Source organism: Tiliqua scincoides, chromosome 3, assembly GCF_035046505.1.
Source record: "Tiliqua scincoides isolate rTilSci1 chromosome 3, rTilSci1.hap2, whole genome shotgun sequence".
Classification (NCBI taxonomy): domain Eukaryota; kingdom Metazoa; phylum Chordata; class Lepidosauria; order Squamata; family Scincidae; genus Tiliqua; species Tiliqua scincoides.
In genome coordinates this window covers 50,720,810-50,741,045 of record NC_089823.1, presented here as the reverse complement: position 1 = coordinate 50,741,045, position 20,236 = coordinate 50,720,810, and the positions used below count along the sequence as shown (strand labels likewise).

At 42.1% G+C, this 20,236-nt stretch overlaps 1 protein-coding gene across 4 annotated transcripts in view; it reads right to left on the bottom strand.

Annotated features, from left to right (window-relative positions):
* Positions 1-20,236, bottom strand: part of ROBO1 (roundabout guidance receptor 1) — a 699,165-nt gene that overhangs the window by 20,314 nt on the left and 658,615 nt on the right. For 3 of the 4 annotated variants that reach the window (XM_066622672.1, XM_066622669.1, XM_066622670.1), the window contains 7 exons: positions 18,126-18,280; positions 15,884-16,219; positions 11,592-11,696; positions 8,374-8,518; positions 7,936-8,187; positions 4,024-4,433; positions 1,384-1,536 (listed from right to left, as the gene is read on the bottom strand). In XM_066622672.1, the coding sequence (XP_066478769.1) occupies positions 1,384-1,536; positions 4,024-4,433; positions 7,936-8,187; positions 8,374-8,518; positions 11,592-11,696; positions 15,884-16,219; positions 18,126-18,280 (1,556 nt within the window). The remainder of the gene's footprint in view (positions 1-1,383; positions 1,537-4,023; positions 4,434-7,935; positions 8,188-8,373; positions 8,519-11,591; positions 11,697-15,883; positions 16,220-18,125; positions 18,281-20,236) is intronic. The other variant, XM_066622671.1, reaches the window with a different exon arrangement.

The following is a 20,236-nucleotide window of genomic DNA, read 5'->3' as shown; positions in this document are numbered from 1 at the left end:
TTAACTAGTACAGATGTTTTCATATCAAAGTTTGCTGCTTATTAAGATTTTTCACTGAGGGGCTCTCACTTAAAACTGGTAAAAGCTACAAAGCCATCTATAAATTCTTGCAAAATGCCATCACAGGGGTTCCATAAATATAAAATTGCTGGTATAGTTTTGGGATTTACACATTGTATTCTCCATCCACACACACACACAAGAACGAAGAAAACTGCTTTAATAACCTCTTGAAATCAGATAATATTCTCACAATTCAGTTTCAGTGACAAAGGGGGCCTGGGCAAAAGCCAAGAGGCCCAGGTGCATTGTGTCATGCTAGTATTTAACGTAGTCTAATATCAGATAGATGCTACTGAGAGAAAATACTCAGAATAAAGTACAGATAATGGCATGGACAACCACTCATTGCAAAATTACTTTTGCTCATCATGCTGTGCGCTTTGTATTAAATTTTTCTGTCAAGTGGCAGGAATCACAGGGAGAAGTGGCTTGAAAACCCCTTCTTGTAACCCTGGATAAGTATCTATAATATTAGGCTTTCATATGATAATGGCAAATGATGCCCCACTTTCAAAATTTTCTGACTGGTAATGAAAGTCCTAATCAGATTGTTGTTGAGCACCAGAAGGTGGGGGACTGATGCCTCTGTCATGCTCCCCCCCCCCTTTAGCAAATTTAGAAAACTTGAAGAGATGGGTAAGTCTATGGGAATATATCTTACATGAATTTCCAACAAAGTCCTTTGGTTGTTTTATAAAACTGAAAGGTGGTGGTTTAATAAAAGCTGGCCCTCCTGAGGTATTTTCATTAAAGGCTCTCTCTAGACAACATCACAATGTTTGCATTATCCTTCTATACTCCCCAGAGAATACAAGCATTACCTTTTCAGCAGGAGTCGATATTGTGTGTGAAGGCATGAGAGGAGATGATTAGATTTTGCCTTTTGGTGCACAAAGTAACCACTTGGAACAATACTATGGTTAGGATTAAAATTCAATGATTTCGCTGCCTGCTATTTGAATGTTAAATTGTTTCTGTGATGGGAAAAATGACACCATGGAGGATTTATTTTAATGAAGATTTTAATCTCATGCATGCATTATTTTTCACATTTTTCAAATGTTGTGCCCATTTGCAGTGTCTGGTCTCAAAAATAGTGATAGTCAATTGCTGATTAGGGTATTATGGAAAACAAATGCAATCGTTATGTATGTGTATAGAAGAGGATCCGGTACAGATTAAAAACTATGATGCTTACAATGTGTTACGTTAAATGAGCATCTTAACAGGAAGCACCAGCCAAGTACTTTTGTCACTTAATATAATGTCTGCAGAAATGGTGCAGCTTCACTAGAAGAGTGTGCGTCTAAAGAGATTTACCATCTGTGTAGACATCTCTTCGCAGATGTCCTTGCTGGTGCTTTTGCTTTTTGGTGGGTCGAACCTTCTGTATTACAGCAGCACTCATGTTGCTATCAGTAGATATGGGACTCGTGGGTCTGGGGCAGTGTGAAGCATGGTAATGTCTACGACCTAGAAAGAAAAACAAAATACATTTCAATTTGTTGCCTGTTTCTGGAGCAGCAATTCTCTTTTCATCCTGGAATTTTATGTTTCTGAGTGAGATTAAAGTCTAGCCAAACATGAAAACAAACAGGTATAGGAGAAGGGCCAAAAGTAAAATCAAAAGGTCCTCTGCATCCTTGTTGGGTCAGTTAACTGGACTTCTCAAGAGTAAGGCTTGTCTAGATGGGTGGATATTGTTCAAATCACTCATATTCTTAGCCAGCTTTCATTTATATCAGGGGTGTCCAAACTTTCTGGCGGGAGGGCCACATCATCTCTCTGACACTATGTCAAGGGCCAGGAAAAAAATAATTTACATTTAAAATTTGAATAAATTTATGTAAATGAATATATTAGAGATGGAACTTATATGAATGAATGAAGTGCAATAGCTCAAGGCCTATAAAAGCCCTTGCACAAAACAAGGCCGGCCTTTGCTACTGCTGCTGCTTCACAGATGTAAAACAGCAAGCAGTGGAGGGAGCCCTCGCCCCACAGCTCATGCAAGAGGTCAAACAGTAGCGCCGGGCTCCAGCAAGTCTCCAGAGGGCTAGAGGCTAATTGGAGACTAGGGGCTCCCTGCGGGCCAGACTGGAGGTCCCCAAGGGCCACAAGCAGTCCCTGGGTGGGAGTTTGGGCACCCCTGGTTTATATCAATAAGTCCCTTGCGCCGGCCTGGGAGGGTCACAAACCTGCTTTAAGGTGCGTTTGCACCTCTGTGCAAGTAAGCTGCACCAGCGCATGGAGGTCTGCTGGCTCACAGAGGCCGGACCCAGCCTCTGCAGTGGCAGCAGCGCGTGAGTATGTATCGGCCAAGCTCTGCCAATGCAGGGTCTGGGAGGGGGACATGGGGAGGGTAGGGAAGAGGTGTTTAGGGGTGGGAGGAGGGTGGGTAGGGAGCGGTTCCTGAGGGTGGGCAGGGAGTGGGAGGCAGGGCCAGGACCTGGCAGTTATGCTGGATCCTAGCCCCATTCCTCGGGCAGTGCAAAGCGGCTCCAGGCTGCTCCGTTCTGTTCAGCTCCGTGCCACCTCCTGAGGTGGCGCAGTTCCGAGTAGATTCATTGGGGCCACTGTTCTCCCTGGGGTAAGGCGAAAAGTTTCCCCTTGCCCCTGGCTGAGCCACAGACGCCCCAAACCTGTGCTGGATGCAGCGCAGGCCTGCCTGTTCCAGCGCAAGTTAGGATTGCCCTGTAAGGCTCACAAAGGAAAAGTAAATATTTTTGTGATCCCAAATCGAGGCACTCCCAACTTATGTAACTTATAAACAGGCAGGTTCAACTTATGAACTTATTTAAGCCTCAACTTATGAACAACTGAGAATACATTCCTAGCCCCCCTTGGATACTGGAAGCTGCAGATAAGGGGGAACACTATATAAACAGTGCCCCCCACAACCCCCCCCCCATGGCCCATTACAAGTACCATTTATTTTCGTAGTTGTGCTTGCAGGGCGAGTGTTTCTTCCTTTTCATTTTGATAAACTGAGAAACAGAATGTGCAGGTAATAAACTGCATGTTACAGAGAGGAAACCAACTGAACATTAACAGGAAGCAGGAGTTCCTGCTACCTGTTAACATTCAGTTAGTTGTCCTCTAGCATTCAGGCTCATTGCCTGCATTTCAATTATTCAGATTAGCAGAATGTAAAGAAAGAAGCACTCATGCTGCAAGAATGACTACGAAAATAAAAGGTATAGTACTTGTAATGGGTGCACTGAGGGACAGGTCTGCGGATAATTGAGTTCTGCCCGTAATTTTGATTTTACATAAAGTTTGGACTATTCATCTGCAATCTCAGTACAGCTACAAAATCCTACATTTCAGACTGGGAATGAGATCCAGCTCAGTCCAACCTAAATCCCCAAGTGCTGATGCAGCGGTGCCAGCTTGGGCTATGCTGCATCCCATGGGGGATTTTTGACATTCATCCCCTTGCCCTGGGGTCAGCCCCAACAGCTGCAATGGGTCAACTTGGACATGCATCAGGTATATCACTGGTGCAAGTCCACAATGATTGATACAGGTGGAACGGACCTGGGAAGGGGATTGGCATTTGGCATGCACTGCTGATTCTGGCACCTCCTGGCCCTGATCCATCCACTACTCACTCTGTTTCCTCCCGGTTCCACCTTCCCCTACCCCGTTCCATCCCTGCCCATGCTTACCTGCTCTGGAAGGCCTTTGTTGCTCTAATGGCGCGTGCAAGAACGCTCCAGCCTGTCTGCTGGCACGCCAGGTCCCTACACTACCCCAAAATATGTTACAGTGCTATGTCACCTGATTGCAGATTTATGTGTGGTTTAAGGAGTGCCCTAAAACCTTTATGTATCTTTATATCTCTTTAGATATGTAACTTTAGTGCATTCACAGGATTCACATAGGAACAATAATTCTCACTGAGGAGATCTGATGACAGTCATACATCTGAGAGATATTCTTAACAATTAAATTTACCTCCCACAGCATCCTGCATTTGACGCCTTGCTACTTTAAGACCTGCGTATTCTGCTGCTGCCGCCACAGCCTGTGCAAAATCTGCATCTGTAAAAAAGGATCCATCAGAAGAGCTAACACTAGATCGTCCACTTGAAATGTTGTCGTCTTCTGAGGCTGAACCCCAGCCATTGATCATGGAACCTGTTACAGAGCTTTCTAGATCTCCCACACTTGAAGCAGGTGTTTGTTCAAGGCCTCGCAAAAGGAGTCTTCTGTTTTGCATCTTGGCAACTTCTATGTCTGCTTCATCCTCCTCTTCTTCTGGTGCATCAGTATCCATATCTGATACAAGAGGTCCAGAAATATAACCATAGGTATGTGGTGGAGAAATAGGCCTTGGAGGTGGAGGAGGACTCACAGGTTGACGTCTACATGCAGATAAAAAGTGTTACCTTTTATCACCATCATAATTAAGAAATTATTCATGTAAAAGTAAAGATATACATTTTCTTAAATTTTGAACAAATAATTTTTTTGTAAATGGAAATGACCGACTTCTGTGTAATATGAAGTAATTCATCTCTGCACAATTGATCCCTACACATCCCTACACAATTTGCTTATTGTGAAAGACACTATTCAACATTCTTTGCTATCAAAATATAATTTTGGTCTATCCATTAGGTTTTTCCCATGAGATTATAATATATGCACCCAATAAATAATGACAGCAATTGAAAGAGTAGAGTAACTGGAGCATATAGTAACTTGTTAACTTCAGGTGGTTCACAATGGAGCTGATTATCTGGATCCATTTCAATCTGGTATCCATTGAGGATTTCCACTGAGGAAACTGCCCTGGACACTCTGATAAATGCTTTCCCACCCTGTACTGGGAGAGGAGCCAACCTGCACTGGAAGAGGAGCCTTTCAAACCATTGGTCATGGTATTTGGTCATGGTATCCACCCCCCCCCCCCTTAATTTGCTGGGTGGAACTGAGAGCCACCAATTTATAGTGGCTCCATTAATTCAATTGGCTAGATCCCAGAAGGTAGTGCTAAGGGATTACTGCTCATGACTTAGCCTATGGGGCACCACAAGGTTCCATTTTGTTCCCTAGTCTTATTTAAAATGTCTACATGAAACCAGTGGGGGAGGTGATCTGGAAGTTGGGCTGAAGTGTCCACAGAATGTTGATAACATACATTATTCACGTTTGGATCCTAAGAAGCGAGTAGAAATTGTGAGGCAGTGTTTAAAAGCAGTTCTGATCTAGATGAGGGGAACAAGCAGAAACTTAAATTGGACCAAGCCACAAGTTCTGTTAGTTAGGAATTCTGTTGATCTAGCTGAAGGTGTTTGGTCTTGAATTGAGTTATTTTATATAAAACAGCAAGTATTCAAGTTTGGGGGTTCTCCTAGATCCAAAGCTTTGTCACAGCTGTGATAAGGTGACAGCTGTGGCCAGGAGCATTCTTGACTAGATCAGCCGGTGCACAAAAATATCTGCGATCTGGCTGAATCTGGCTGCAGTGACATATGCTCGTAGTTGTGTCCTGCAATGCTATCTGCATGGTGCTACATCTGAAGGCCGTTTGGAAGCTGCAGTTAGTGCAGAATGTGGCCATCAGAGTGCTGTTGGGGACCAGTGAAATAGTTATATTATTCCTACAGGGCATCTCAAGAAAATGTACACACACTTTTGTCAAATTTATTATGCGCTAATTCATACAAACACTGCACATGGTGTACAAAGAAGCAGTTGCTTGAACAAGTTAACTAATTAAGTGTACAATCCTGACCTGGGGATGGGCCGGCGCAAGTCCCTTGTGCCAGCCCAGGAGGGTCACAAATGTGCCGTAAAGCACATTTGTGTCTCCCTGTGAGTCGGCTGGGCCAGTGCTTGGATGTGCACCAGCCCGCAGAAGCTGAATCCAGCCTCCGTGCTGACTTGGAGAAGGAGCCTTGAGCCAGCCAAGCTTGGCCGAGGGGTGGGCTGAGGGGCCGAAGGGTGGGCCAAGCAGGCTCTGGGGGTGGGCAGGAGATGGGATGGAGCCATTCTGGGGCAGGGGGAGGATGGGCAGAGGGTGGTCCTTGGGGCTGGCAGGAGGCGGGACTGGGACCCAGCAGTTATGCCAGATCCCAACGCCTGTTCCTGAGCAGCGCGGAACAGCTTCAAGCCGCTCCGATCTCCTCTGACTTATGCCACCTCTGGAGGTGGCACAAGTCCAAGGAGACCCATTGGGGCTGCAGTGGCTTACCTGGGGTAAGGGGAAGAGTTTCCCCTTACCTCTGGCTGAGCCACTTTGGTGCCCTATCGTGTACTGGATACAGCTCAGGCCTCTTGGCCTGCCTGTTCCAGCACAAGATATGATTGCACTGTAATTTGATAATTCATTAAAGTGCTCGAAACGTCCCCACTGACATCTATACACCACTGACATAGTTGATTAAGGGATCTGCAGATATCCACCAAGTTATCTCAAAGACCAGTACTCCCTGCCTGAGTGTGATCAGCTTTATTTGCCCTGCTTTTTGGCCAGACTTTAACAGAGCTGGCTGATAGACACAAGTGACAGGGCCTTTTCAGCATGGCACCATATCTATGGAATTCTCTCCCAAGGTAGATATGGCAAGTTCACTCTTATATTGTTTTTAAACAGCAACTGAACCTGTTTTGTTTTGTATACCTTCTGAATGATTGTACCAGATAAGTGAAACTTGACTTTTAGACTGATGCTTTTATACTGACTTTGTGGGTTTCAAAAATATTTGTATGAGGTTTTGTTTGTCTATTTGAGCCCATAGACTCATAGTTTTGGTGACCAGCTATTTGGCCCTGGGAAGGACACAAGTAAAGGATGAAAAGAGTTATCTTGTCTATTCTCATAGTCTGTAATTAGATGTATATTGCTTCAGAGTAAGGTGGCTCCATTTATAGCTATTTTAGCTAATAACCATTGAAAGATTTACTTTCCATGAATTTGGCTCTTTTAAAAGTGATCTAATCCAAAGAACATTACAGAGAGAAAATGACGGTGAAAACGTTTCTTTCCAATTATTGTCACAATTTTTAAAATGTTTGACATATTTTCCCCAAAACCCCAACCTTTTAAGTTTTCTTTTCACATGGAAGATGCTCCAACATTTCAAACAGTTTTAGTTGTCCTTACCTGTATCTTCTAAGTGTTGGTGTGTATGTTTTTTGGGATGGGAAAATTGGACCTGTATTCAGTTTTTTAAATGCATTATGCTATACATACAAGGACATCTGCAAGAGGGATCTGAAGGCCTTAGGGATGGACCTCAACAAGTGGGAAACCCTGGCCTCTGAGCGGCCCGCTTGGAGGCAGGCTGTGCAGCGTGGCCTTTCCCAGTTTGAAGAGACACTTGGCCAACAGTCTGAGGCTAAGAGGCAAAGAAGGAAGGCCCATAGCCAGGGAGACAGACCAGGGACAGACTGCACTTGCTCCCGGTGTGGAAGGGATTGTCACTCCCGGATTGGCCTTTTCAGCCACACTAGACGCTGTGCCAGAACCACCTTTCAGAGCGCGATACCATAGTCTTTCGAGACTGAAGGTTGCCAATACAATAATACAATATGCTATACAATTTTATATCATAGTAACCAATGAAATAATGCATGCTGTTTCATTATAAAGTTGAAATCTTCTGAAAGCAACAGAATCATAATTTTGGTATACCTATTAATATGGCCTTTTTTTAATGACTGACTATGCTAATGTGTAGAAGATGAGAAGCCGAAGTATAATCTCCATATTGAATTTCGTCCAAGTCATATAATTAAAAGTGCTTTAACTCACTTATATGAGAATACAGCTTTTACATTTTCTAATCCAGTACAGTGCATTAGTCACATAAAACAGAGTTACACAAGGTTCTTTTCCAGTATGCTTTGGTAACACACCTGCGTTCTGGTGGGTGTTGTAAGTGGCCTAGTTCCTCCTGGCAATCCTGTAGCATAGGCTGAAGTTCTTCCTGGGGAGAAGGCGTTAGTGTGGCAGTAGACTGATGACTGTAAGACACAGCTGCTGGAGATGAAGCTGCTCCCCGAACTGGGGGTGTAGGTCCTCGTTCATCTTCCTCCTCTTCCTCCAGGTCATCCTGCTGTAGATACATCCTTGCTGGTGGCACTGGGCATGGGATTTCCTGGTCATAGCTAACATTAATTGAAGAAAATGAGAAATAAAACACAAAACTCATTATGATGGGGTCAAATAACTTTAAAAGACTTGTGTAGAACTAAGCCTATTTCTATACTATGAGCTCATATTCTATTGTTCAGCTAATTAAATAGACTTGGGCAATGGATTGGCAAAATATTTACTGATAAATAATATCTTACCTTTCATTCACAGATAGGCTGTAATCTTCATTATTGCTATGGGGAGGAGGATGTACTGGAGGAGGTGGAAGTAGATCTGCCCAGTTCATGCCAGCCTGCTTTGATGCCTTGGGAGTTCTAGCACCCTTCTTATGTCCTTGACTCCCTATGAAGAAATATATATAAAGCATCATGCCATACTCCCTAGAATAAACTGTTGACAGCCTTTCAAGGTGGTCTTCTTAGGATTTTGACTAATGGTGAATTAAATAAGTCTTCCAGCGCTTAGGGGACTCAAAATGAGCATCTGATACTTTGAACAAGTGATAGTATATATTGGCTTCTGTTGATTTCAGTAAGGATATTAACATTTAAAGACTAAGGCACTGACAGCATGCCTCATCATTGCTTCTAAATCCAAATCAGCTTTCGTACAAATCTTATTGTTGTATATTTTAACAAGGAAATACACACAGAGCTCGTAACTTGAATTAATAAATGGCTAAAATACATTAAAATCATAAATGAACTTTACAAGCAATATAATTAAAGCAATTTTCCTACAGCTATTAATTGCATTGTAGATTATCACCTAAAACAAATGAGCTGTAGATATAGTCTCCAAAGTATCTTTCTGTTATTTAATTGCTGGAGTCTGACGAACAATATGATAGAGATATGATCTACTAAAGTTCCGCTGTTGAATTAAGTCAATGAATATATGTAATTTATACTTGTCCACTGAAATGTTTTAGGCATAATGAAATTACTAAATTTATTCCAAATGGCAGGTGCAGTTGAAAATAATTACTGGAAGAACTAAAATAACCCACAATAAATGCAGCAGAAGAAAGTGTGGCATAAATGTTTTCAGCCACTCTTCATGGAAAATTATGGCTTACAGTAGAATGATACAGACTTTAGCCATTTGAGCATCTTTAAAGAAAAAAAGCCAATTATTCAGTTGCTATTGCATTTGGAGTGGAAATTTGACATAGGTTGTAATCTAAATTGGCACTTGAGAGAGACACCACTAATTTGTATACTTTAGGCATGCCTAATGATTTTATGTTCTAATAATAATAATGTTTTTCAAGTTTGATTACTTGGAATATTTAATATAGGCATATCACCAGGGATCCCAACACATGCACTCAAGTGCTTCTGAACTAGCTTTAGAGCTTCTGTATTTTCTTTTTAACTGCAGATTCTTACATAGTATCGAAGTCATCTAGCACATTGCAGATGGCTGCAGTAGAAAGGATGGCTCTCAGAAACTCCAGCACATATGCATAACATGTCTCTCTAACCTATGGATCCTACCAAATATTCTTAATTTAAAAAAGTATTTACAAAAAATATATTGAGATAGTAAGCATTTTTCACTAAACTGGATTACAGAGGGTCCACCTCATCTGCAGATTCAGAACCTACAGATTTGACTCAATGAGGATTTTGAAAATGCATCTGGAGGGCCTACGGCAGACCTCTGGACGCAACCTCCCTCCTCCTCAGAGGCACTTCCGGTTTCTCAGGAAACCGGTAGTGCCTCTCAGAGGCATCTGGGAGACCTTCTGAGGATCAAGGAGGTCTCCTTGCTCCTCAGAAGGCCTCTCAGAGGTTTTCTGAGGCACAGGGAGGTCATTCATAACCTCTCTGCACCTCAGAACACCTCCAGACATGTCCAGATGGCACTTAGATTTCATCCGGAGGTCTGCTATGGACCCCCATGGATCTCAGTATCTGTGGGTTGGATACCAAGGATACCAACCTGTACAGATGAATAACAAATTCATTATATTATTGAGATATTGGGCAAAAAGTATATATATTCAGATGCTGGGCAAAAGTGTGTCACAGTAATTGCACTGTTGGTAAACTCCCTCACAAAAGATGTCATTGTAAATGATTTCCGTTTGTTATTGCACATTGATCTCTCTTAGCTGTTACTGCAGTATCTTAGCTGCAATAGTACTATTGTACTAATACTACTTTGTACTATTTTTTTAAACACTTCAACCACATACAGCCAAACAGAAATTAAAAGACATTCAGTATAAACTATAATCTTAAACATGTTTACAAGTGGAAATGTTTATTGAGAAGAAAGTCTAATCAAACCATGCTTAATGGGGTTAATCCAGGTAAGTGTACAAAGGATTGCAGCTATAAAACTCTGTTTAAACATCTCTGGAAAGAGATAACCTTGATGATCATAAACTTTTCCTTGAAACCAAGTTCCCCCCCCCATAGTGTTGACACTTGAAGAGCCCAAACATCTGTTGACCTCTTTGTGATCCCAGACAACAAGAGATAAAGTAACATGAATTAGAACATCATGGTGCAAAGTAGTCAATCAGATTTGGCTTCAAAATGACATCACTGAGAGCCAATGAAGCTTTCACGTTGTCCTTACTCTGAGTGGAGGAAGAGAGGACAAGTGTAAATGTGTTCAGCCAGGTGCTAACTGACTTGTCATGTACTGATGGACAATGAAACTGTCAGCAAAATGTCCAAAGGACTCCGATTTAAGAAAATAACATGCAGGAGGAAACTTTTGTGTGTCTGTCAGGAAAAAACAGCACATCTTAATTGCAGCTTAACTCGGACACACGTTCAATTTAATGGAATGGATACATATCTGAGCAAAGAAATTGTCCATCCTCCTTGCACTGATTTGAGTGGGATGCGCATTACCATCCACATTTTGCTGATGTATTTTTAGATGCATATCCAAGTGTGTATCCCACTAAGAGCTATGCAGGACAGATTCGAAATGCAGATGCTGTCTCTTTCATCACCCAGCTAATTTAAGTCATGATTCCTGATCCAGTAAGTATAAGAGTGTAGAAGCCTGTTTTCGTACACTGATTTCCTTGCTTGGATCAGGCATATCTATCACTACACAAGGGCCATCAGTGCAGACCAGTAAAATGCATTGCCACCTTTGATGCTTTGACAATGGGTCAAAGGATTCCCTGTTCCAAATGAGAAAATGTGATGCCCTGTTGTGCCCTCCCCCAAATCACAGCATTGCTGGGGGGGGGGGGTACAAAGTGCTTGCAGAACTAGAATGCAGCTGTTGTAAAGTGTAAAAAAATATTAAAATGCTTGACATTAAATCTGCAGAAGTGATGGCAAAGCATGCTAATATTCCTGATACTGCACTATTAATGAATTAATATTCATGAAGGCCTTACAGTGTTTCCAGAATGTGCCCTAGACTCATGGATACTCACCTGACGTACTGCTCCCTCGGTCTGAACTGTTGTAGGACCCTCCTGTATTCTGGTCATACGTCTGATTGTAGGGAATAGTTGGAGCATTATCATTTACTCGGTAATCTGTAGATTTAATAAAACAAGAATATATTTCCCTGAAGCTTACCACAATGCATACTACTATTTTTTTTTGTTGAAAAAGAAGGGTTTTGCATTTAAATTTTCATTTATATTACAGAAGATTTAAGAGCCACTGAGAAGTTGTCAGAAAAATATGTGCCTTTAATTAAGGGTGAAATCCGGGATTATGCAGAGCATCAGCTGAGGCCTTTAGCTCCATAAGGCTAACACTGTGGTGGGCTTCTTTAGGTATGGGGGAAAATTACTGCCATAAATTATTGCCTGACAATCTTTTTATTTCCTTTATTTAGTCACATGATTAGTGATACATGTGAATACACATGTACATGGCACAGGGTGTCTGCAAGTAGAGCATGATCCTGGCCAGTAACGTAACTTTAGAATGGGACTGATGGCAAGAGCCACAGATCCCATAGACTGTTAGGTAGGCAACACTTTTAATTTGTCAGGAGCAATCACTCTGCCCCCCCCCCCCCGGGTTTGAAAGAAGTTCTGTCTGATTTTCAATTCTTGGAAAACTCCATGAGCAGATGCACCTTGCTTGCATAGCACATTTGAACTATTACAAAAGACACATTCTGGGAGCTTTCTGACTTGAAGTAAACAGTCATTAGTGACACAAAAGACAAGACCCCAACCCTTCCTACTGTCACAATTGCTAAGCTATCAAGGGGTCTCTGCTAGCCACTGCTCCCTTGGCAGAGTACAAAACAATAATGGCACTCATTTAGGGCTGGGCATGAACAATTAAGGGCCTTGTTGGCATCCTTCAGTCTTGGAAGACTATGGTGTCACACTCTGAATGGTGGTTCTGGAACAGAGTGTCCTCTCCAGTACGCGAAGCCTGGGTAAAGTAGGTATGGAGGATAGGCTGTTACCCATGCAGCAAATCCCCTCTCTCCACGTCGCTGAAATGGTCCAATGGAAAGGCAGAGGCCAATACGGTTGGTTCCAGCGGCATCGCAGGAGTTGCCAGAACGTGACTGTGTCCAGCCATGAACTGCCTCAGGGACTCCGGCTCTGGATTTTGCCTCGAGGTTGACTCCTGAAGCCTTTTCCATAAGTGGATGTAGCCACAAGGCAGTGGAGGTTTGGGATCAGAGTTCCCCTGGGGGCTGGGGATAAGAATAGGTCCTCGGTTTGGCTGTACTTGTCGTAAGAGGCGACTAAACAGCCACCGGTTAGATGGGACTCATCAGCCTGGGAAGGCAGCTCATCTGAGAGAAGCAAAACTCTGATCCCAATTAAGGGCCATCAAGTCACAAAAGAATGTTCCTTGATGAGCTCACCCCACTAAATATCCCATAGGTTTCTATGGGGGAAAAAGGTATAAAAGGTTGGGTCACAGGGCCCCATATCTTTTTGTTCATTCCTCTTTTTGCTGTCTTGCATTTTGCTAGTGTGCTCTATCACAAAAGCAGCAGTAGAAGGTCCAGCACGCTGGCAGGAAGGCTGGAGCCTTCCTGCTGGTGCTGGTGGCCATCGGAAGGACTGCCACAGCAGATAGGTCAACCGCGGGAGTGGGAGGAAGGGGAGAAGATCGGGCAGGGAGTGTGCAGATCAGGCCTGAGGGGGTGGGGTTGGCAGCACCGGCATGCACTGTATCCAAATTCCTGTCAAGGACCTGATCCGTCTGCATTGATCAACACAGACTTGCACCACCAATATTACTGGCACAGGACCACGTTGAATAATTGCAGCTGCTGGGGCTTACAGCTGGGCCTGCTGGGTGAGGGGACAAATATCACCTTACCCCAAGGAGACCTCCAGCAGCTAAATGTCCCCCACAGGATGCAGTATGGCCTGCACTGGCACCACTGCATTCCCACATGGGGATTTAGGTTGGGTTGGGTTGTAACAATAGTGGGTATCAAAGGAGCACAAAAGAGGGAAAACTAATTTGCCATGGATAAATAGCTTGCCACTTAGGGCTCTTTATCATCTTCTCTAGATCAGTCTCCAAGGGGAATTAGTGCGTTATGCCTGCAATGATCTCCATTACGAGACATTCTGTTGTAAGAGATATGCTTCATCATTAGTAGCAGTGAGAGTGAGCTTCATATTCTCTCTCTAAAACAGGGGTCTCCAAACGTTTTGGCCAGAGGGCTGCATCAAATGTCTGGCACAGTTTTGAGGGCCAGAAAAAAAACTTAAATATAAAATTTATAAAAATACATTAGAGATAGAACTTAGATGTGTGAATAAATGAATGAATGGGCTCATTCATTCAACCTCTCTGGCCCTTAGAACACCCTCCAGATGCAACCAGAGCATTGTTCCAGTCATGTTTGGCAAAGTGGGCCAGGGGCTTTCAGGGGACAAGAGGCTGGCCATGGGCCAGATAGAGGCTTGCCATGGGCCGCATCCAGCCCCCAGGCCAGGGTTTGGAGACCCCTGCTCTAGTGCTCTGTATAAACAATTAATTAAATTAGTGATTTTTTTTTCTTAAATCCAAGATTTGGAAAATATCTTTCTTCCATATAAATTTTGTATTCTTCAATTTAAAAAATGTATTTTTCCTGAAGAAATATCTAATGGACATGAATGAAATGTACCAGGAACTGACTTTCATTTCATGAAACAAATAAAAAGAAATCGTAAACAGAGCCAATGGATGCGAGACAGGAACAATGGAACACAGTCCAAAACTCATCAAAAAGTTATTTCTTGTTATACAAGCTAAGAGGTAAATTGTGAGACAGACCATTTTGGCTTAGAAAATAAGAAACCCAAAATGAACCTGTCCACATTGGATGTAGATACCCTTTCTTTTCAAAAGTACAACATACAGAAAATGGAAAAGGAGGCCAAAATGAAAATTCCAGCATCAGAATATTTTGCCTAGCATTTGGCCAGTGTTATTAGATCCTACTTTCTTGCATACTACATCTATTTAATCTAGGAGAAATAACAAATCAGTCCTTTACAAAACATTTAGAACTGTGACCATAAAATGTTAAAGAGTCTCTTTAATTGTATAATATGCAGCTCTAAAACTCACACGTGTGGTTGCTAAATAATTTTTAAAGTCTGCCAATTTATTATCCTAAACTAATCCTTTCAAAATTTGAACACTCAAATTTTGAGACAAACCACCTCAGTAAAACATGGAGAAAAATGTAAGGCAAAAATATAATTAAAAACCTTCCCTGCTATAACAAACAGCTGTACATTCATGTCAGATTTATGTGGCTTCTGAACCATTCTGTGGATAAGTAGGTCAGGTAGTAAATAAATTGAATCCACCTTTTGTAATGAAACATGTCCTTTACCTTTTCAATATCACTAGGTGACCAAGCGAGCTACAACAGTGAGCTCAGAAAGTTCAAAGTAAGAGCAGCTCCAGTGTTTTGCAAATCAGGTTATTAAAGTACACTGCATGGTAGCCTGAAGGACTAGTAAGAAATCACATCACTTCTTTTTCTATAGCCCACATACTACATTAAAAAATTTACGCTTAAGGCCAGAAAACATTCTGATATTTCAAGTTAACACTGAAATCAATTCATTTCAAGCTTGACGTTGATCCTCTTGATCCAGAGCAACTATTTCAGTCCAGAACTGAAAGCAAGCTGGTGAATGCAAGCAATAGGGCTAAAATTCATCAGAACAGTCAGCTTCCTTAGCACAATTGTACAGATTTTTTATATGCAACATTCCATGAATACGTAGGTTTAATTAGCCTCCATTCACTGCTAGGAGAATGGGTTGACCTATTTTAAAATTTGTATATAAAGTCTGTACCTTGCATCTGCTTTATGAATTAAAGATGTAGTCTCAGTGCTAACCAATCACTCATTTGTTATTATTAAATTTAAATTAATCTCAAAGCTATATGGCAATATATTTTATTTAATTCTCTTTTTAAGATACAGCTGCTTATTTGTTAGAATAAATTCAATCTCTAAAGATTATTGTAGTGCTAATTAGCTCTTTGACACTGTTAATTGGGAATTTCTAAATCTACAAAGGCGCTTAGATTGTACTGCAGTGCTTGGTTCATCCTGGCAAGTTTTACACTCCAGCAACCAATTATCGGATCCCAAGATGGTCTAAATCATTGCGGACAGACGCAAATATATGTAGTCCTTTTTGTCTGCACCAGCTGAGAACCCAACAATTCTCTAGCACACAAAAGAGGGGAAAAAACCATATACGAAGTGATTTACCTTTGTTTAATTTGTTTTGTTCCATAATGTTGTACTGAATTGGTGCAGCCTCTTGTTTCTGCTGCACAGAAGGTTTCCAGTGTTTTTCATTCGTTTCCCCACTGCCACTGTTAACATTATTGCTGATATTTGACTGAATGAGTTGAGTCGTGGCATAAGGTGTAGGTTGCCCAGGTTGGCTGACAAATCTTCCATCTTTTAGATTTGGGCTATTGAACGTTTTCATCTCATTGATTTTGTTGCTTAGATCTACGTCGCCATAAACTGTTGGCTCAGGCAGCATCAGGTTTGTTTGCTTGTTCTCCAACTGATTGTTGTAATTTGCTATACAATCAGCTAACCATACAACAAGAAGGAAAAAGGAGGGAATGTGTTAAAATTACAACAAATATGGTTATGACTTGCATGCACATTAATTTTTGTGCACAACGACATAACTTAGCTTTCTGAAGCCTATCCAGTTGATAGATGTTGAACTGGAATCCTGAACTCTAGTAAAGAGACAATTTAGTTCCGTGACTCTAAAACAGGAGGTGTATCTCCTTATGAAAACATGGTTTTCCCGATTTCACTATATCCATTTTTCTTTCCGACAAGGAAACACGCAAAGTACTTTCTCTGATAGGGAGATGCTCTCTGATGTCAGCATCTGCTCACTGATCTCAAATTTACAGCAAATGACTTTTTCGGTGAGAGGCATACAAAATCAAGGATGCACCTGACACGTATCACTTAATATTTCAGATTGAAGTAATACTATCTTGTTTGTAATTCAGCAGCATTTGAATCTATAAACAGAACTAATGGCCTGATCCTATCATTTACACTGGCGGAACATATGTCCTGCTGGTGGAAGTGTCAAGTTCCAGCTGGAAGTGCCTGGATCTACTGCACTTGCTGAGGCCTCCAGCAAGCACAACAGGGCTACCAGTGAATCCACTGGTGGCAAAGGTACATTCTGGCAGTGCCAGGTAGAGCAGCGATGGGGGCAGGCAGTGGATGAGTAGAGAGTGGGAGGAATGGAGGCATTCCTGGGCAGGGAGGGGAAGGAATCGGGTGGTAAGGAGCCACTGGTACATGCCAGATCTTATCTCCTTTTGCACAACTCCTCACGTTTTTTATTTTTACTTTTCTCCTGTTTGTTTTTTTATTATTCCCCCTCCCCCACCATAGGAAGGAGCACATGCCTTTTTGGTGCAGTCGCACTGGCGGTGGGGGATAGGATAGGACTGAAGACATACAGGAATGTAGCCAAAGGATTTCTGAAATCAAGATCCAGCACATTTGATAGAACAAAAAATAGAAGTATTCAGCTACTACTGCTGCAATGACCACAAAGATAAGTTTGTTTATAGCAGTGGCATATGTGTAAGACAACCTGCTGGGTTGCAGCTACCTACTTGAAAAGGTAAAGAAATGTTTCATAGTAATGGGCTAGTTGTGCGGTATCTCTGCAAGATACAGAAACGTACAGTCATTCTCATTATCTGCTAGGGTTAGGTTCCTGGAAACACTAGTGGATAGCAAATTCATAGGTAATGAACCATTGATCCTATGGGATCAATCAGGTTAAGTGCTATTGTTTTGCCAAATCCCAATCCACTGGGCCTTGTAAACCAGTCCAATCAATCAGAGTTGCCAATAAGCCAAGTTACTGTCCAAAGTCAGGTTCCAGGTAGGTCAGTCCAATCCATCAGGGTATCCAAATCAAAGTCCAAAGCCAAAGTCCAGTCACAATCCAGTCTGATTCCCAATTCCATAAACCAAGTCAGTCAGTCTCCTCTCCTACCTCCAACCTGCACTCCTTCAAAACCCTTTCTGCCTCAGGTGCTCCCTATATACTTGAGGGATCTCCTTATGCTCTAGTGGCTGCAGCTGTGCAGCACACCTCCAGCTACCACCTTGGCTTTAATCCTGCATTTACTCAGAGCAAGGGGCACTGTGGACACCACACCCTATCTCCTCGGTAATATCTTCCACAATTCCAATACAGCTATGGGTACACTAGGGGGAGGGGGAAGTCAGGAACAGTAAGTCATTGAAGAGGCTAAATCCCTTCTGACCATACATGACTGGAACAAGTCTTGAATTTTCAGTGGGCCTATGTTTGTACCTTGTAAGGGTCAAAGTAGCATAGTAACAAGAAGCATATTTGATAGCAGTGCAACACAGAGAGTAAATAAGCATGAAACAATAAAAATAAAGTTTGAAGAAAATGGTTTTAACAATAAGCAACACTTACCTGGTCGACTATATGTAGTGAGGTTGCTATCACTGTTTCCATTCCCTGATGTACAGCAATTGATAGAACAGTCATTATGGTTGTTTCCCGTATTAGGCCATGTGTCTGCAAGCCATGGCTGAGTGGCAGGTTCGTTGATGTTTAAAAGACCTGGCCTTCAAAACACAGTTATTAATGATCAAAAGCTGCATATTTATTATAGGACTTGCTCATACTTTAAAATAAAATGTTGTGCTGATATGGTGAAAAGTTACCTGATCCCCAAACTAATTCAGAGAACACAAATGGTTTTTTGCATGGAAATAGCTGCCACTGAGAGTGCTTTAAAATAAAATCCATATGGTGACTATAAAAACCTCCTGATTCCCTGAGATCTGTTGAAGAAGTCCTCTTCTGGGCCTCTTCATTGAAGTTATAAAAACTTGTAGGATTCAGGTCATGGATTTCTCAGAGATGGTTCTCAAGGTATAGACACCTGGTATGGATTCCATTTGTGAGAATGTATGTCAAACAACATTGGATATTTTGAAATCCTGTTATTCAAATGGATACTGCTTTGCTCTTCTCTTAGTGTATTTTTTAATGGTTTCTGATTTTACCATGTGGTGGAAAGGCAATTATTAATTTGAATTCTGAAGCTTTCTTTAAAAATCAAACAAAACAAACCATGACCAGCTTACTTCACACAGTTTCCTTGCCTTGGTTACTTACTCCAGATCCATCACCACTATCTATGAAGCCTTTATCTGTCATTCGTTCTGTACTGTGCTTCCCACCTATTGCCAGATGGCAGGTAATGCCATTTCTCTTTCTGCAAAAACCCACTTCTTCATATCCTTGGCTATAGCAATAAATCCATAATCAAGCCTCTTCCCTTGACTACTGCAGTCTTTTCTTGGCACACTTCAGTTCTCATAACTCTGTCCAGAATTTCACTACCATTTACTCTTCGTTACTTAGTTTATATGATGGCTGTCTTCACCGTAGAGTTGCTTTCCATTCTCTCCCACATCTTAAATAATCTTTATGTCCCTACTGCTATGGATTTGCTCTACCCTACCTTACACCCCAATCCTAATGGATTCCACTGGTGTGGACTGCTGCAAAGCAACCATAAAGCACACTCTGGCAGCATACGCTGCTGGAGAGCTGATGGGAAGGTCAGAGCCTTCCCATGCACACTGGCAGATTAATGCAGGGCAGGTATGCCCAGGCAGGGAGTGATACAGGATGGGGAAAGAGCAGAGGGTCAAACAGGTTGGGGGTGAGTGTAAGGGCAGTGAGGAGGGTGGCCCAGGATCAGAAGTGGTGGCGCATGCCAAATGTCCCCCTTCCAGAGCCAGATCCATCTTCCCAGGCCAACAAGGACTTGCACCAGCAATGTTATTGGCGCAGGTCCAAATTAACCACAGCGGCGACTGGGGCTTCTCCTGGGGCAAGGGGACAGCTCCCCCAAAACGTCCCTGCAGGATGCAGCTGGTGCCATTGCATTGCTACGCAGGGAGTCAGACAGGATTGGGAAGTTAATTTCCGAAAGTTCCTTGCCCTCTTAAAAATCTCTGCCAACCATTCTCAGGCTGTGTCTGTGCTTTTATATTCCATTATGAGCATCTTAATATCAGCCAGAATAATTCTTCTTAAGTATTTTGCTCATACGATGTACATCGCATTTTCCCTTGCTTATTGCATCTCGTAGCTCATCTGGCTTTCTCTACATTTTCTACATATAAAGAAAGCCATGGTTTTTTTCTTCTTCAATGAAATATATTAAAAAGGCATTTTCTTCTTTCCTTTGGATTTAATTCTTGATACTTTAGAATTAGTACTGTGTCCTCACATATTTTAGTTTAACTCTCAACTTGAGACAATACCCAAAATATTAACCTAAAACTTTTAAAGACACTAGTGTTCCCCTGTATCCACAGGGATCTGTTCTTACGCGCCCACCCCTCCACGGATATAGAAACTGTGGATATGGGGGAACCCTAGCATACCCCCTACCCCTCTATCTTTAGATGCTTACAAGTGGAATATGTTTCTTCCTTTTACAGGATGCTATAAGCATGCAAGCTTATAGCATGTGCAGGCAGGCTGTAAGCAACCTAAATGCT